Source organism: Pleurodeles waltl, chromosome 11, assembly GCF_031143425.1.
Source record: "Pleurodeles waltl isolate 20211129_DDA chromosome 11, aPleWal1.hap1.20221129, whole genome shotgun sequence".
In the NCBI taxonomy this organism is placed as follows: Eukaryota; Metazoa; Chordata; class Amphibia; order Caudata; family Salamandridae; genus Pleurodeles; species Pleurodeles waltl.
This window is the reverse complement of record NC_090450.1, coordinates 939,624,814-939,639,787: the sequence shown is the minus strand read 5'-3', so window position 1 is coordinate 939,639,787 and position 14,974 is coordinate 939,624,814. Positions and strand designations below refer to the sequence as shown.

Here is a 14,974-nt window from a genome sequence, read left to right as displayed (position 1 = left end):
CAGGATACCACACGTGGACGGAACTATTCAAATGCTTATGACTATCAACTGAGATCCCCTACGAGAGAAGCACAATTGTATTTTGTTAAAACATGCAGATTATGGGAGGGGGGGGGGGGGGGGTGGGGGTGAATGATGAATTATGTGGTTAATGCAGCAAAACTATAACCAAGCGAAAATAGCAGTGGACGCATAATCAGACAATTCCAGTGGCCCTGAATAAATGCCCCGGTGCAAACTTTGTAAAAGATTTATTTTTAGGCTGACATTCCAACTCCATGATTAGGTGGTGGTGGCATGTTTTGTTCCAATTTGCTATCCGAGTTTGAAAGAAAAGTTTTAATTAAGTTCACAGATCTCATGTAGGGTGAGCGATTTTCCTTCTAGAAAGCACAGGTGAGAGTGCTCATATAGAAGATCCAGGGCAATATGAAGAAAAAAAAAACCACAATTCAGCAAAATGTTACGAGATTAGATTCACATCAAAAAGAAAAACATTTTGAAAGATAGCATAGTGTACACGCCCAACACACAATTAAAGATGTTTTCAAATTAACTATTTCTAAATAAAACAAAGATCATAATAAATGCCCTGTGGTAGGCTACTTTAGGTACAGAGGACGCCACTACGGTGATATGGTAAGTGGGTTTTATTTACAATAGTTTTAGACTGTTGAAATGTGAGGACATTCAAATAATAAGGTTACATGGGATACGTTCACAAAAGTGCGGATTGTTGTCGTCTTCTCTGCCCTGTTGTCCGCTGTCTCTTCCTTCTTTCTCTGGCTTTTGGTATGGTGGTTGACCGTGGGTCTTGTTCCCGAGTATACCGGAAAGGGAAAAGAAATGGTATGACAGATAAGTCAACTGGGTTTCTCCGGGGTTGTTTGGTGTTAGTTACATGCAAGGGGAACAATATACGGGTTATGGGGAAGTTAAGGTTGGGAGTGCGCAGTGATGCAGGGTTTGGGTCACCAGTGCAATCTCTTCAGTGGTATTCTCTTTTCTCTGGCTTATAGACCCCGTGCCGATATAGTGTGACCCGTGTCCTTCCCCTTGCTCCCCTCCCTGGCCTTCTCCCTGTCCCCTGTTTCCCCTTCCCGTTTCTCTGCTTTAGACTAGAATCTCGGTAGTCCTATCAAGGACCGTACCTTGTAAAGCCACGACCCTCCAGGGTCGTGGCTGGGCTCCTCTGCGGTGGTTCGGGTGTCCTGTGTGTCTGCTCCAACTCGTTTCTCCGCTCCGGTGTTCCGCTCGTCTTTCAGGTCGCGCGTTCCTCCCTCTGTGATCGGTGTCCCCTTCTTTTGGCTCTCCGCGTCCTCCTGATCCCGGCATTCCGCCCCCTCTGAATAGTCAGTCGTTCCTTTTTTAGGTCAGACCCGGAAGTCCGGGTCAGATACGTCTTTCAGCGTTCCCATGTCGTCATGGGAACGCGCTCGTCTTTTCGGAAGGAGGGGCAATGTCTGCCAGCTCCGGGTAGTGAGAGACGCGGTCGAAGAGACCCGTCTACATGCCCCAACGCAAAATGTAATAAAAGTAATATTTTTAAGCACAGATTGCAACTCCATGCTCATAACAAGAATGCATGTTTTCGTCTGATTTGCTTTCCGACTTTCGAAGTTTCCTTCTTGAAAGTGCTCATATAAAAGATTCTTGGCAATGTTTCAAACAGTGAAAACCTACATACCAAAAAAGTTTAAAACACGAAAAAGGAGACCAGACAACAGCAGTGGCCAAAAAAAGAAAGTTGTGCGCAAACACAAACTCACATGCAGCAAAGCGAACGAATCCAAGAAATAGGACCATGCTCCCTGGAGGGGGCTGAAAAGCCAAAGGAGGGTCAACAAATACACATCACCCACAGAAAAGACAGATTTTCAGAAGGACACGCAACACAACAAATAAAACAGAGGACAGAGTAAAAAGCCACAGAGTGGAAACAGCATGTCTCGAAGAGACAGCGCATGCACTATGTAGGTGAGACCTAAAAAGCACCCAAATGCACTGACTCAGGGGAGTCTTCATCCTAACAGACAGATACTTCTTTGCTACATGTCATAAAAAGTTTCTTAAGTAGCTGGTCCAGCACAATCTTACCCCACTTTAACCTACGGATTTGGGCTTTCGGGGTAATGTCTGAGTTTGAAGGTCCTACATCTGGATTATCCTGTAGTTCCTCTAACCCCATAAGGGACAAATGTAAAGGGATGTGATTGCTGTCCCACTAAATCTCAAAACGAGGGCAATGCCCTTTCAAAGATGCCAAAATAAAAATATAATCATTTGTGTTGTTAGCCCCACTCCCCACATAAGTTGGAATACCACTGGTTGACCTTCCTCTAACTGCCCCCCCACATCCGCCACCCAGAGAATCAGGTTGAATTCCACTGAGATTTCTTCTAGTAACATCCCCTGTGGCGAACGTTCAAAATGCCCACCTCCCTGGCTAGCCAAATCCAAAATCATCATACACAATACACCCACTGTAACAAAGCATACTGAAGTCCCCCAAAAGGACAATCCAGCAGAGAGAATTTTGAGTTCCCCCGAATGATCCCAAGTATGAATTAAGAGACAGCAAATGCTCCGTGGGGCTGTCCTTCTCAAATGAATTTTAGAAATTCAAAATCAGTATATCCGAAGCAATGAAAAATACCAACAACACAGCGAGGAGATTAACCAACCCAGTGACCAGCTTATGAGGAACACAGGGGAGTTTTGAAGAAACAAGTGAAAGCAAACCCCCTTCCCTTTGCCCCTACCCGCCAGTGATGGTTGAGTTGGTTCATCAAAAGAGGCGTACCCATCCAGAAAAAGGGTAGATTTAACTTGCCATGTCTCTTACAGACCTATGATGTGCTGATCCCGCAGCACAGTAACCTAACTGGGATCCTCCCGATCCCTCCCTACACCAGTGTTCCAACTAAGCACTTTTAGGTCAATTAGTTTACCAGGAAGTAATAATATCATTTTTAGACTGGGGAGGCGCATTGGTACTTCTATTCAGCAGTGGGAAGCCTACCCACTAGTATAGTGATACATGGGTATCGGCTGCGTGATCACCGGCTGCAGTTGAAGGGCAAGTACTTTGAATAATACAGACACAAAAGGTATTATGTACTGTAAGCGGGCGGTAGGCTGCCGGATCAGAAGCATCCGCAGCCGCCCACCCCCGGCTTCAACACCATGGAAATATAACCCACCCGCTTAGATGGAGGCAGGACACCATTTTCTCAAGCCTCGGAATACACCTCTAGCAATCTGTGTGTGAGATCCAGTGTAAAGGCATGGTAAAATTCAGCCGGGAAGCCATTACCTGCCCTGTCCCCCCACCCCCCCCCCCCCACCCACCCCCCCCACCCCACACCCCACCCCACCCTGCCAACCACAGGCATGCAAGGTTCACCCTGATCTCCTCAACTGGGAGTTATGCATCCAAATCCTGAGCTGCCACCTCCCCCAAACAAGGTATGAGCAGACTAGTCATAAAATCAGTAATGCGTGAATGGTCAGCGCAACCTGAGCAGGTGTAGACCTGTACCATATACTCCTTAAAAGTTGCCACAATATCACCCTACTTGTGTACATCCCACCCTTGTGTGGTCCTCAGTTACAAAATGAGGCACGCTGTGTGGGAGCACCCTGCCAACCCCAGGCATGCAAGGTTCACCCTGATCTCCTCAACTGGACGTTATGCATCCAAATCCTGAGCTGCCACCTCCCCCAAACAAGGTATGAGCAGACTGGTCATAAAATCAGTAATGCGTGAATGGTCAGCGCAACCTGAGCAGGTGTAGACCTGTTCCATATACTCCTTAAAAGTTGCCACAATATCACCCTACTTGTATACATCCCACCCTTGTGTGGTCCTCAGTTACAAAATGAGGCACGCTGTGTGGGAGCACCCATGCCAGGAGCTGCCCAGAAGTGTCTCCCTCCCTAGATAGCAACTGTCGATAAGATTTCAGGGTATAACTCTCGAGTCGATTTCTCACCGAGGTAACTGGACGCTGAATTTCTACTTCATCCGGAGACCAGCCACATCGTCCGGTGGGACACTGTAACTCTGCTAAGGCTTACTCCTTCTGGAGGAGCTCTCATAACGGGGCGCACCCCACAGGATAATCCTACGCATTGTCCCTGCAGGGCTGCTTTCATCGCCTCCGATTCCAATGCCCGGCTTCGGTGGAGGCCCAGTTAATTTCAAATTGGTCAGTCAGGGCACCCGCAAGTGTATCCCTGCCTACAGGATCTTGTAATATTTCAGGAGGGAACCTCTATGTTCCATATTACAGTCCAAGATATCAGGACAGACGCGTCACATCCAGCAATTTGGGGGCAGGTCTGTAGCCAATAAGGCAAGATCAAGACTGCCTTAGGTACCATGCGTTAGTGAGAAGCATGTATACCCTCGCTTTGTCTGTGTGCTTCCCTCCAGGCTTCACATAGCCCCAGCTGTTCCCTAACCTTCCGTGGCTTGGACGTCATTATGGACTTGTGTGTGTGTGTGTGTCTGTGGTGGGAGACAGTCAAGCGCAGTATCCAGAACAGAATGCAGCTGAAGTTGCCTACCCCATATCAACCTTACCTCCACTGCCGGTGACAACACCCCCTACTATTGAATAAAAAGACTCATCATCCACATTGGGGCCTTAAGTATTCACAAAGGCCACATCCACACCATCCAACCTGCCCTGTAGTAATATATACTGCTCCTCAACATCTGCCTCTATATTGGTCAATGCGAAGGGTACCCCAGAGGCAATCAAGATCAGCATCTTGTGAGAATGACAAATAATTAGTGTAACATACCTGCCCAATCCATTTCCTTACTTTTTTCAAGGGCTCAGCATCAGTAAGGTGGATTTCCTAGAGGCATGCAATACCAACACTAAGGCGCTTAAGGTGAGACAACACGCTATATTGTTCCTTTTAGGACCCCCAATTCCTGCACATTCCAACAATGTACCCTTAAGCGGATTATACGCCTTTTCTAATTGAGAGGATTAGATTTCAAGCTCTGTATGGAGACAAATCTAGGTGGTTGTTTAAAAGATTTTCTTTCTATTCTCCAAATTTGTTTGCACTCAGAAAAAGCAGCCTTGGCAATTAGTCCAAGATTCTGCAGGATCACTTTGGGTAGAAGAGCCTGCAGCAGTGGTTAAATTAAGTAGCAGGTCCCCTTCCATTTACAAATCGGGAATCCCTTCCTGAAATTTAGGAAGCTTTTAAAGACCTGTTCGAGATGCAGCGTTTGATAGAGGGAATGTAACTCCTCAGCACCAACATCCCTATGGGTGAGCATCTGCGCTTTATAAGTATTTCAAATTTTGTAAGTAGCTTTCAAAACGTTTTACATGTTATTCATGTGGCCCTTTGGTAGTCTGAGGAACAGTGTTGCAGTGTGCAGCTGATCATTGGGCCATATACTACAACCAGGAGCCACAAAATTCTAGCCATGAAGTGAATACTAAGGTTGGGCACTTGAAAAATGACATTGAACCCGTGTTTATCTGTTGCCTCTTGGAGAGCTCACTGCTCATGGAGACTACTTTCTGAAAAGCAGTGACTATGGGTTTTGACACTATCAGGAAAATTTCTATCTTGGCTTTTAGCGGTTAGCAACTAGGGAACATGCATCTGTCTACCTGTGTACTAGCCTGCAGATTCACACTGATGATTCCATTACTTAAAATAAAAGTTGCTATCAACACAGAATTGCAAATCTATCCTACAGCTGAGACAGATGTCAAATCAACAAGGAGTGAATGATAAGGCTGAATTTGAAGGACTGCATTACGTGAAAACCACAATCTGGCAGATGGTCAATAATGAATATCCCGCATTACAGCTGATCACAATATCAACAGCCCCAATTTCTGCACATTTACCCCACATCCCTGCAAAAAAAAAAAAAAAAAAAAAAGTAAATGTGCTTTCAGGAAATGAACACACTTCAGCCGAAGGGACAATATAATTTCTTTTTATTTTCTTTTAACAAACTGCTGATAACTTCAAGTTGCCAGACAGCACGAGTCATTAGAGAACATTCCCCTCAAGCAAAACATCCCCGGAAAATTAAAAGCCAGCTACAAGTACCTGAAAAATTAAAAGTAACACACCCCAACCTATTCCTTCCATAAAAAAGGAACACATTTGATACACAAGAACATCGACCTTGTAAAAGCACATAACAGATGAGCTTGGTATCTTCACTCAATGCATGAAAGGTTCACTTCCTGTGCTACAAAGGAATGTGAAGCTTTCATGTGTTCATCTCCCTAGAACAGGGAAATCCTCCCTACACATTCACTGGTGAAATATGCATCCTACAAGTACCATAGGTTTGCAGTTCTGCAAAAGCATCTCATTTCATCACTAATGCCCAACAGCTGGGTCTCAGAGTGGCCTTAAAGGGGCACATAGAAGGCTCAGCTTTCTTTGAAGAAAAGGAAAAATATTATAATCTTTGGGATGAAAAACAAACCCAGTGTCCCTACAGTTCATGCTCACCTATAAACATTTTCTTAAGTGTTTCCGCAGTCAATAGGGCCAGACAAACAAACTAACTGGCTGGCTGTTATTGTCAGTCCCTTCATACATATCTACTCTATTTATCAACATCGCCTATCTCTCAAGACAGGGCTTCACTGTGCATCACTATTTATATGACAAGCTTCACCTTCAGACTGAAGAAATAGAGACGAGGAATAGAGAGTTTGTAAATGTTTCTTTCCTTCAAATAAAAGCACTTAAGTAAAAAAAAAAAACAAAGGTCAATAAAAAGGCAACAAAGCCAATCCAGTCAAAAAAAGAAAAATCAAAACAAACTTACCCCACTCAAATTCCACATCTCTCCCTTCCCCCTCAAAATAAATTATATGCAGCAAAGGCCCACATGGCAAGACTGAGTTAATACAAATGTATCTGTAAATCGTGCCCGCAAATGCAGATTTCACTTTGAATTGGTGTGAGCTCATTCTCAAACACACACACTGTCAAGCGCAATCGGGCTTCCAGAACAAAGCCATTAGCCCCCATGGGAGTACAGTGGAGATTGCCACTCCACTAAGTAAGAAGGGCTTGGAAACGTCTGAAGAGAAAAAAAAAAAAAAGGCCCATGAAAGTAGAAGCACATACTAGAAATTAAAACTTGTAAAAGAGGCCAAATGCTTGATACTTGTGCCTCTGGAATTCTGCCTGACCACCTTTCTTTCACACTAGCAGTCTTTGGTGAATGTAGATTTTCCAGGAATCGCAACAGAATGCATATGATCATGCCATGTTTAATATCCGACAAGCAAAGATAAAACTTACTGAACTGAGAAAGGCAGGACTAGACCACCAATTGTTTCATTTGAATGTTCATTATGAATTCAGGGGCAGCAATCATGAATGAAAAATAATGGTATTGTGCACATCATTAAAATCAGGTCTTGGGCTTCCCACTCTTTAACAGAACTTGAAAAAGTTGAACTCCACCCTACAATAAATCATACTAAAAACCACAGCTTATTTAGCATCTTACCCATTCATAATACAAATAATGGCATAGTTACCAAACAGGAAGATCACCCATTTGCAGAACAGAGTGCATAGATGGGTGCTGAATTCTTAACTCTGAAAGAAAAAGACTACTATTTGACATGAAACTCTGGCTTTAAAAATTAACTTTCTTACATAAGTCTTGAAAAAGCTTTAGGGCCAACCACGTGCGAGCAAAACACCCTGCTGGCTACCCAACATCTGTATTCATAATTGTCCGAGTAAAGATATTTTGAGAAAATTGGTTTGAATAACATTAAAACAACAACTATACAATAACTCGTACTTTTCAACAACTGGGACAACAGTGCTTAATGGAGAGCCCTAAACCAGAATGTTTTACATTCATATTTAAGTACAAGGGTTAGTCCCAGTAAAGTGATTGCACCTCCAATGGCATACAGGGCATTATTGAACTAATTGCCAGTTCCAGTCTACCTAACCACCTACTGACTCCACAAGTAAGTACCCATTCGATCAACCATGTTGTGATGACCTTAACTAGATTACAATGTAGGACCCACAAATCTGTCAACCAATCAGTGGGAGAGAAGGCTTCAATGTAGTAACAGGAGACATATACATATTTGTTGCAAAAGGTGGTACAAGAAGGGATTAATTGAAAGGATGAATACACTCAGAAGCCAGAGTAGGCAGAGACCCTGGGGATCTCATTCATGATTTGGGAGACAAGTAAAGACTGGAACTAAAAAGACGTGTGATCCAGACTGACAGGGGAAAAAAAAAAGAAACCAACAATAGGGGAAGAAAGAAATAACTGGTGGGAGATGCACTTCCAACACAACACAAGGATGACAGTTTGATCACTGAATGCCCATAATTCAGTTAAGGAGCACACTGACTAGTCATAAACATATGTGCATAATGCAAATACAGTGACAGGGAATTGATGGAGGTGGACAAGGTGGTGGGATGAGGCTCAACACTAGAGACATTACCTGACAAAAGGATGACAACAGAGGTTGCTTCTAACTGCTCAGGTTTATGAGGAGTGAAGGGGGGGGAACCTCCTATTCACCTCTAGAGGTGCCTTTTTTTAATACCTTAATGAAGATGCCACTTCCACTTATTCCCATTTGTTCCATAAATATCAACAGCTTTGAGACTTATAGCGGAGCATGTACAAAGGTTGCCATAAAGGGAACCAAAAAGGCAAAGAAAAAGTAAGGAAGATCCCACTGGAACCACACATGCCTTCAGCACAGCAAAGGCACATAGCAAAGTGTGGTAGGGGTTATTGTGGATGAATGGCAATACTGTGCTTACAGGATGCTCAGAGTAAAGGCAACATTGTGATAAGGGAACAGCATCCACAAAATAGATGACCACTGTTTCAGCACATTTTTGAAGGATCTGTAAACTAGGAGTATGATATTCACACAATCTATGGCAAGATCAAGGTCAAAGGGCAGGCATTTTTCCTCATTCCTGAACAGGCTGAGCTCAACAATTCCAGACCGAAAATCAACCTTCCAGCAAAGGGAAAACAAATGGGTGGCTATACAAAGGCCCCTTTACTCGTTACTTTACAAATGGCATTGTGAACAAAACAAGATCATTAGGAGTGGCACAAAAATGCAAATGGAGTGGTTCTATTATTGCTGACAGGTACTGAGAAAACAGCATTTGGCAGATTCCTGGAGGCACTGTGATAACCCCATTAACCAACACACAAGGGATAAACTGCTCAGCTAAATAAACAAATCTGATATTGAGTCCAAAAAGACTCATGCAAGAGGATCAACTCTGCAGATGAGTCTCACCCTTGCACTGTTCCCATGTAGCCCAAAAAGTGAAGGGGAACCTGGTGGAAGTTGTTTTGCCAGTAAGAAAAGTGAACAACTTGTATAGAAAAGATATCAGCACAAGCAGGCAGTGATTAGCAAAGGTTACCTTCACAATTACTCAGCACACGTCCATTCTTTGCCCCACTTCAATTACTAATGTATAGGAACAGTTGCCACCTCGTGCCCTAACCAGAAACAACTTCTGGGTAAGAGGCCACCTCGGAAGGGATTAGCTGGAGGGAGTAAGAGGATTAAGAGAAAAAGTGGTCTTACAGTACTGCCCATGCATGTCCCTCACTAAAGTGGCCAGCCCCACACTGCCAAGGCAAAACTTCCTCTGTTTATTTTTAACGCTAATCAATAACTACATGCAGAGGTGACGAAAGGTGGGTGTGGGGAATGGAAGCCAGTGAAACTGGTGCCATCCTACATAATTTTCCTTTATCCTAACCTCAGACTACCAGCAAAACGAAAGAACAAGCGCTAAGACTCTGGAAAGTGATGCAATGATCATGAAAAAGAACAGCTTAAATGGATGAAGCAAGAGCACTGGAGCTTACAAAGGGCATATCAAGTCTACAATTTTTCTTTGGAAAGCAATTTTTACATTGGCTCTAGTGGTATGTGCAAGAATACTTTTTGGAAGTCAAAGGCCGCTGACATTTGGCAACCAGAAATACTGCAGAGCACTATTTAAGAAACAGATGCCTAAGAAGTGTGCCTGTGTGGGATATTTGCATTACAAAGAATGGATAGGTTTTTAACATGACAATTTACCATTTCCATCCATATCAAATCCACAAGCCTTTCAACTGCAAGATCAAGCAAGGGTAACCTTTAGATGTAGATCACTTACTATTTACTTACTGGGATGATACTTAGACCTGTACAACATATTATGAAATTCATTTTGCGATGTCACAAGTGAAAATTTAACACAAAGGCATTCCTCGCTTTCAAACCCAAGATACCATTAAAGGATTGCTTCTAAGGGAAAAGGTCTCATGCAAGAGATTTTCTGCTCCAGTCAGTCTCCTGAAGAACAAAGTTGTGCAAACACGAATAACTCTTTGAACAGGTTTATGGTGTGTGTCATCGACACTGTGAAAAACACTTAAGGGTCCAACTGAGAGGGCCTGATGCTCACAGATATTTGCGGGCAGTAATACTGCCCATTAAGAACATTACTTTCCAGAGGTGCAAGTTCCCTCAGAGGCTACAATGGTTGGATACTTTGCTTGCTAAACAGCCTAATTTGAAAATCTGGCAGACTTCAGCCATCATGGAGAAAAACTACTTCATAGCCTGGATCTGACAAAAAGAAACTGCCTGGCACGTTAATTTCCAAATGCGTTAAATATAGTTTTGGAAGAGTACAAAGTAAAACCTCAAAAGCAAAATTACATAGTTCTAGGAATATGTTCCTAGCACCATTCATGTATCTGTTGGACAGAGACCATTTCATTCACGTGGAAAAAGGTAACCCACACAGAAACAAGTCTTATGCTCAAGGGCTATCTGGAGGTCTGTCTACTGTCAGAAGCACTGGAGCAGAGATCAATTGCCAGCTTGGGTCTATGGGAATTAGAGAACTTGCAGACAAACATTCCTAGAATATAGCAAACAAGAAGCCCTAGATGAGGAGTGTTAATGTGTCAATTGATTGGAAAGACATCCTCCATAAAGCCTCAAACTATGCGCCTAATAGTAAAATTAGGAGCAGTTGCCATTTCTTTTGTTGGGCAAGAAGTTGATTTCTGGCAAACTGATTTGTTTGTGTTAAAGTGAACATTTCTTTGAGACGAGAAATAAGACGAGAAATAATCAGAGTGAACAGTGCCAAAAGATGAAACAAAAACAGACCTGAACACACCAAGCAGCAGAGCATTAAGCAGGAGGAAAGGCAGTATGGGAGTCTATGACCACTGTGTTTATGATCAACATCATTGTTCTTGGCTTTGTACCAGAGTTAGATGCTGAAAGAAGAGGAATTTACAAAGACTGTGGGAACAGACATCTGAAAACCAAATTCAATGCCTGAACTATGGGTTTGTTGAAGTAAAATGATCACAAGAAAAAAAAAATCTGGTTTGGTTTGCTCCCTTAAGCGTTTAGTCCTTTTAGAATCACATGCAAGGTCCCATATTTCTCCTTTAGTAGACTGAGGCTCCAGTTCAATACTGAAAACATTAAGGTGGTGTTTAACATCAACAGCTGCAACAAGGGGGTTCTGGGGAGCAGAGATGCTTGGAAACCTTCACTTTGTTCTTTCAGTCTTTTAAGACGATGATTGGGAAAACAGTTGAGTTAATGGAGTGGTCAGTCCAAGAGGCAACTAAAACAGAAGATACCAGGATGGAAACAAAGCTTTCATAATTCTATTATCTTACTCAAAATTGAGAGAAATGACGCATCTGAGAGCGATTGAAAACACGATCATGCAGAAAACAGAGGCATTAGGAACCAAGACTATGGAGACAGCAGAGCTTGGCTGATGGCTGAAGCATCAGCATACGATGCAAACTGTAGTTTAGTATTCTTTTCAAATACCACCAGAAGTAGACAGTGCACCAAGGGTAATGATGCGATCCTGCATCAGTAAGTTTAACAGAGTGACTTTGAGACCCATGCAAAGACCGTAAACAGGTGAAGCAGCACTTCATAGCATACCTTTGTGAGGATATATAAAACTAAACAAAAAAAGCAGTTTTACTTTGGGCCAGAAATATGAGGCTACCTATGCTCTGAGGCATAGAAACCACACAAACAAATAGTAGCTCAGCAAAGCTGGTTTTAATTCCTAATAGGTCAACGAAAGATAAGTGACAGAAGGAGGCATATAGTCAAAGCATAGGCAGTGTTAGAGGCCAGCCATGTCAAGGGGTGCACATGTGCAGTACTAGACACAGTTTCTTGTCTGCAACTGGAAGAAGCAGCTCTTGGAGCTACAAAAAGAGAGAAGGCCAATCCCACACATCAGAAAAGTACCAGAAGTGAGAGCACTGTAGAGCACACACATGAAATTTCTTTAAAACAAAACCCATCATAAAAAAAACAAATGTTTCTATGTTTACAAGTATCAAAATAATTACTTGTCCTTCAAACAAACAAATCAGAACCTGGGAACAGCAGGTCTGACACACCAGAGCAGACTGTTTCACAGGTGCATCTGTACAAGGTTGGCCTTTACCCCAGAAGAGAGAGAACAAAATGTTCACTAGAAAGGCTGATTTACTGAATTCGGAGAATCTTCTGATGGTGCCCCTAATGTGCATGAATGTTCTTCCTTAAAAGTCACATATAGAGACCAAATGATGCTGCCAGACTTGGGTTTTCTGTACGACCTAGCATATAAGAGATTACCATCACACTGTTTCTCCACTAAGCAAAGAAATCATTAGCTGCAACAAGTACCCTGTGTGTATGCTACTCCTTCCCATGCCTGCTCCACTGGACTGCTAGCACATAGATCGCAGATCAAAATCCGTTTGCTGTAACGTCCTCAGCCTTGCACCAGGAGGGAAGGGTCTGTGTCCAGTGTGCCAGACAAGAACTCTGCAGCTTGAGGGGACTGAAGGCTAAGAATCACCAACAGAGGCTACCGACTCCTACCTGCACCTCGTACCTCTATACACCCTTTCCACTGCCCAAGGGTTACTTTTCTCGTTCATAAATAACGAAAATATAAGGAATTCAAAACCAAATCTGATTGATTCTACTTTTCACATCCCTTGGGCCGCCCCTCAGGCTGATGAGCAGTGCTGGGAAGGCCATCCTCACAATCGACAGAGGCAGAAGAGTGTAGGTATGAAGACTCCAAAGGCCACCAGGATTGGAAACATGAGGCTGCTGTTGTCCGAAGCATAGGGATTTGGGGTGCGGGGGCCAGACTGCACCCGGTTCCTATTAACCTGCTTCTTTGAGCTGGAGCCATCCTCATATTCTTCTTCTTCTTCTTCCTCTTCCTTCTTCTCCAGGCCAGGGTGAGGTAGCAACTTTGGCACCTCTGTAAAGCAATTACAGCAAAGACAGGGTAAAACAGATATCTAACACACATTATTCACAAAGGCGGGGAAGAGGAGATTAATGGTAAAAGTGTATAAAGACATGAAAAGCATTTATGAAAGAAGCGGTGGGGGGGCAGGAAGAAATGCTTTGGCAGAGAGAGGATGAACTACGGGACAGGGGATATGGAGAGAGCTGTATAGGTGCAGGGAGTGGAACATAATAGCAGTGTAATTAGAAGCGAGGGGTGGGAAAGGCAGGTTACATAGAAAATAAGGGTAGAGGCATTTAAGGGGGGTCAAAGAGCGTAACATTACATCAGGAGTGCATTATGTGCAATATAGCAAGGCAAGAGATACATGAACAAAAGCAGAACTCATATGGCAGCAAACGGGAAAACCAGAGCCAACTAATGAGATTCTCTGTATAGTAGAGTGTTAATTTACACCAGGAGCGGTGGCACTGTCAATGTTTCCATGACATGAAGTTCATGTTAATACAATAAAATCTTCCTGAACCTTGAGTTGTCCAGCCCGTGCCAACAGTCTACATCTTTCTGTTTTGTGTTTAGAAGAGGTGAAATGATGATTCTTGTGTACCACACTATAATGTATAGATGTTATGAATTCTATCAGAGTTAGTTGGTTCATGTTGTTGTTACCTGCATGTCTGTTTTAAATATAAACAGATTGGTCTGCATGTCTAAGCTCGAATGAACAAGAATTTATAAACCACATCGCTGTGCAGGAACAGGCTGACCCAGCACTAACAAGCACCGCAGATGGGTAAAGTGATAACCTACGGGCCAGAAGCTAGGTAGGTTTTCAGAAATTTGCGGAAGGAATTGTCAGGGATCCCAGTGATAAAGGAAAAAAATCCACTGCTTAGCAGTATTCACAGGAAAAGCATGGCCTCCTATTAGAACAAGTCTAATTTTTGGAATAGCCATCAGACTGGCATTCGTGGAGTAAGGACAGCAATCAGGATTGGGAACAGTAAAACTTGTTTACAAATAAAACAAGCATTTTCATGAAGTGACAGACAGAGCATTAAAGTGGCAGTGTTTCTGAACTGGTAGGAAGGGTAATGATTTCCTCTTAGGGGGCAGATAGGCCATTTTTTACGCACACAGCTTTAGCATTGATGCTGGCTTCCTGAATTAGCATGGCTAAAAGTCCTTTAAGACTGAAAATTCTGGGGCCTTCAAGCAACTTGGAAAAGACAGCCGTGTTTGAGACAGGGCTTTCAATATTTTGTCCAAGTCATATAAAAATGTAGACATGTGTTGGTCTCAAAGGACATGATACATGCATTAAAAACACTAGCTAAATAGCACGGTAAATTCATATGGGCTTGACACTTAACTATTAGGAATCGACAGTGTAGCCATTTTACATTTCCACTGACCTGGGACCTTCTACATTCAAGACCCAACAACAGGAGCCCCAGGGTTTCACAATATTGCTTTCTGAGTTAGGTATCTAGTGTGTCTCTTTTGTAGAGAGCCAGATACAACTGCGTTAAGACCCTTGGCTTATCCCTAAGCATATTTAGTCACATTCTATAATAAAAGAACTCCACAAGGTTCCTCATTTCTTATGTTTTAGGTTTATAGG

At 43.0% G+C, this 14,974-nt stretch overlaps 1 protein-coding gene across 1 annotated transcript in view; it reads right to left on the bottom strand.

Annotated features, from left to right (window-relative positions):
- Window positions 1–5,967: 5,967 nt before the first annotated feature.
- MLEC (malectin) overlaps window positions 5,968–14,974 on the bottom strand; it is a 45,465-nt gene continuing 36,458 nt past the window's right edge. The window contains exon 5 of the mRNA XM_069215053.1: window positions 5,968–13,359. Within this exon, the coding sequence (XP_069071154.1) occupies window positions 13,130–13,359 (230 nt within the window). The 3' untranslated portion in view covers window positions 5,968–13,129. The remainder of the gene's footprint in view (window positions 13,360–14,974) is intronic.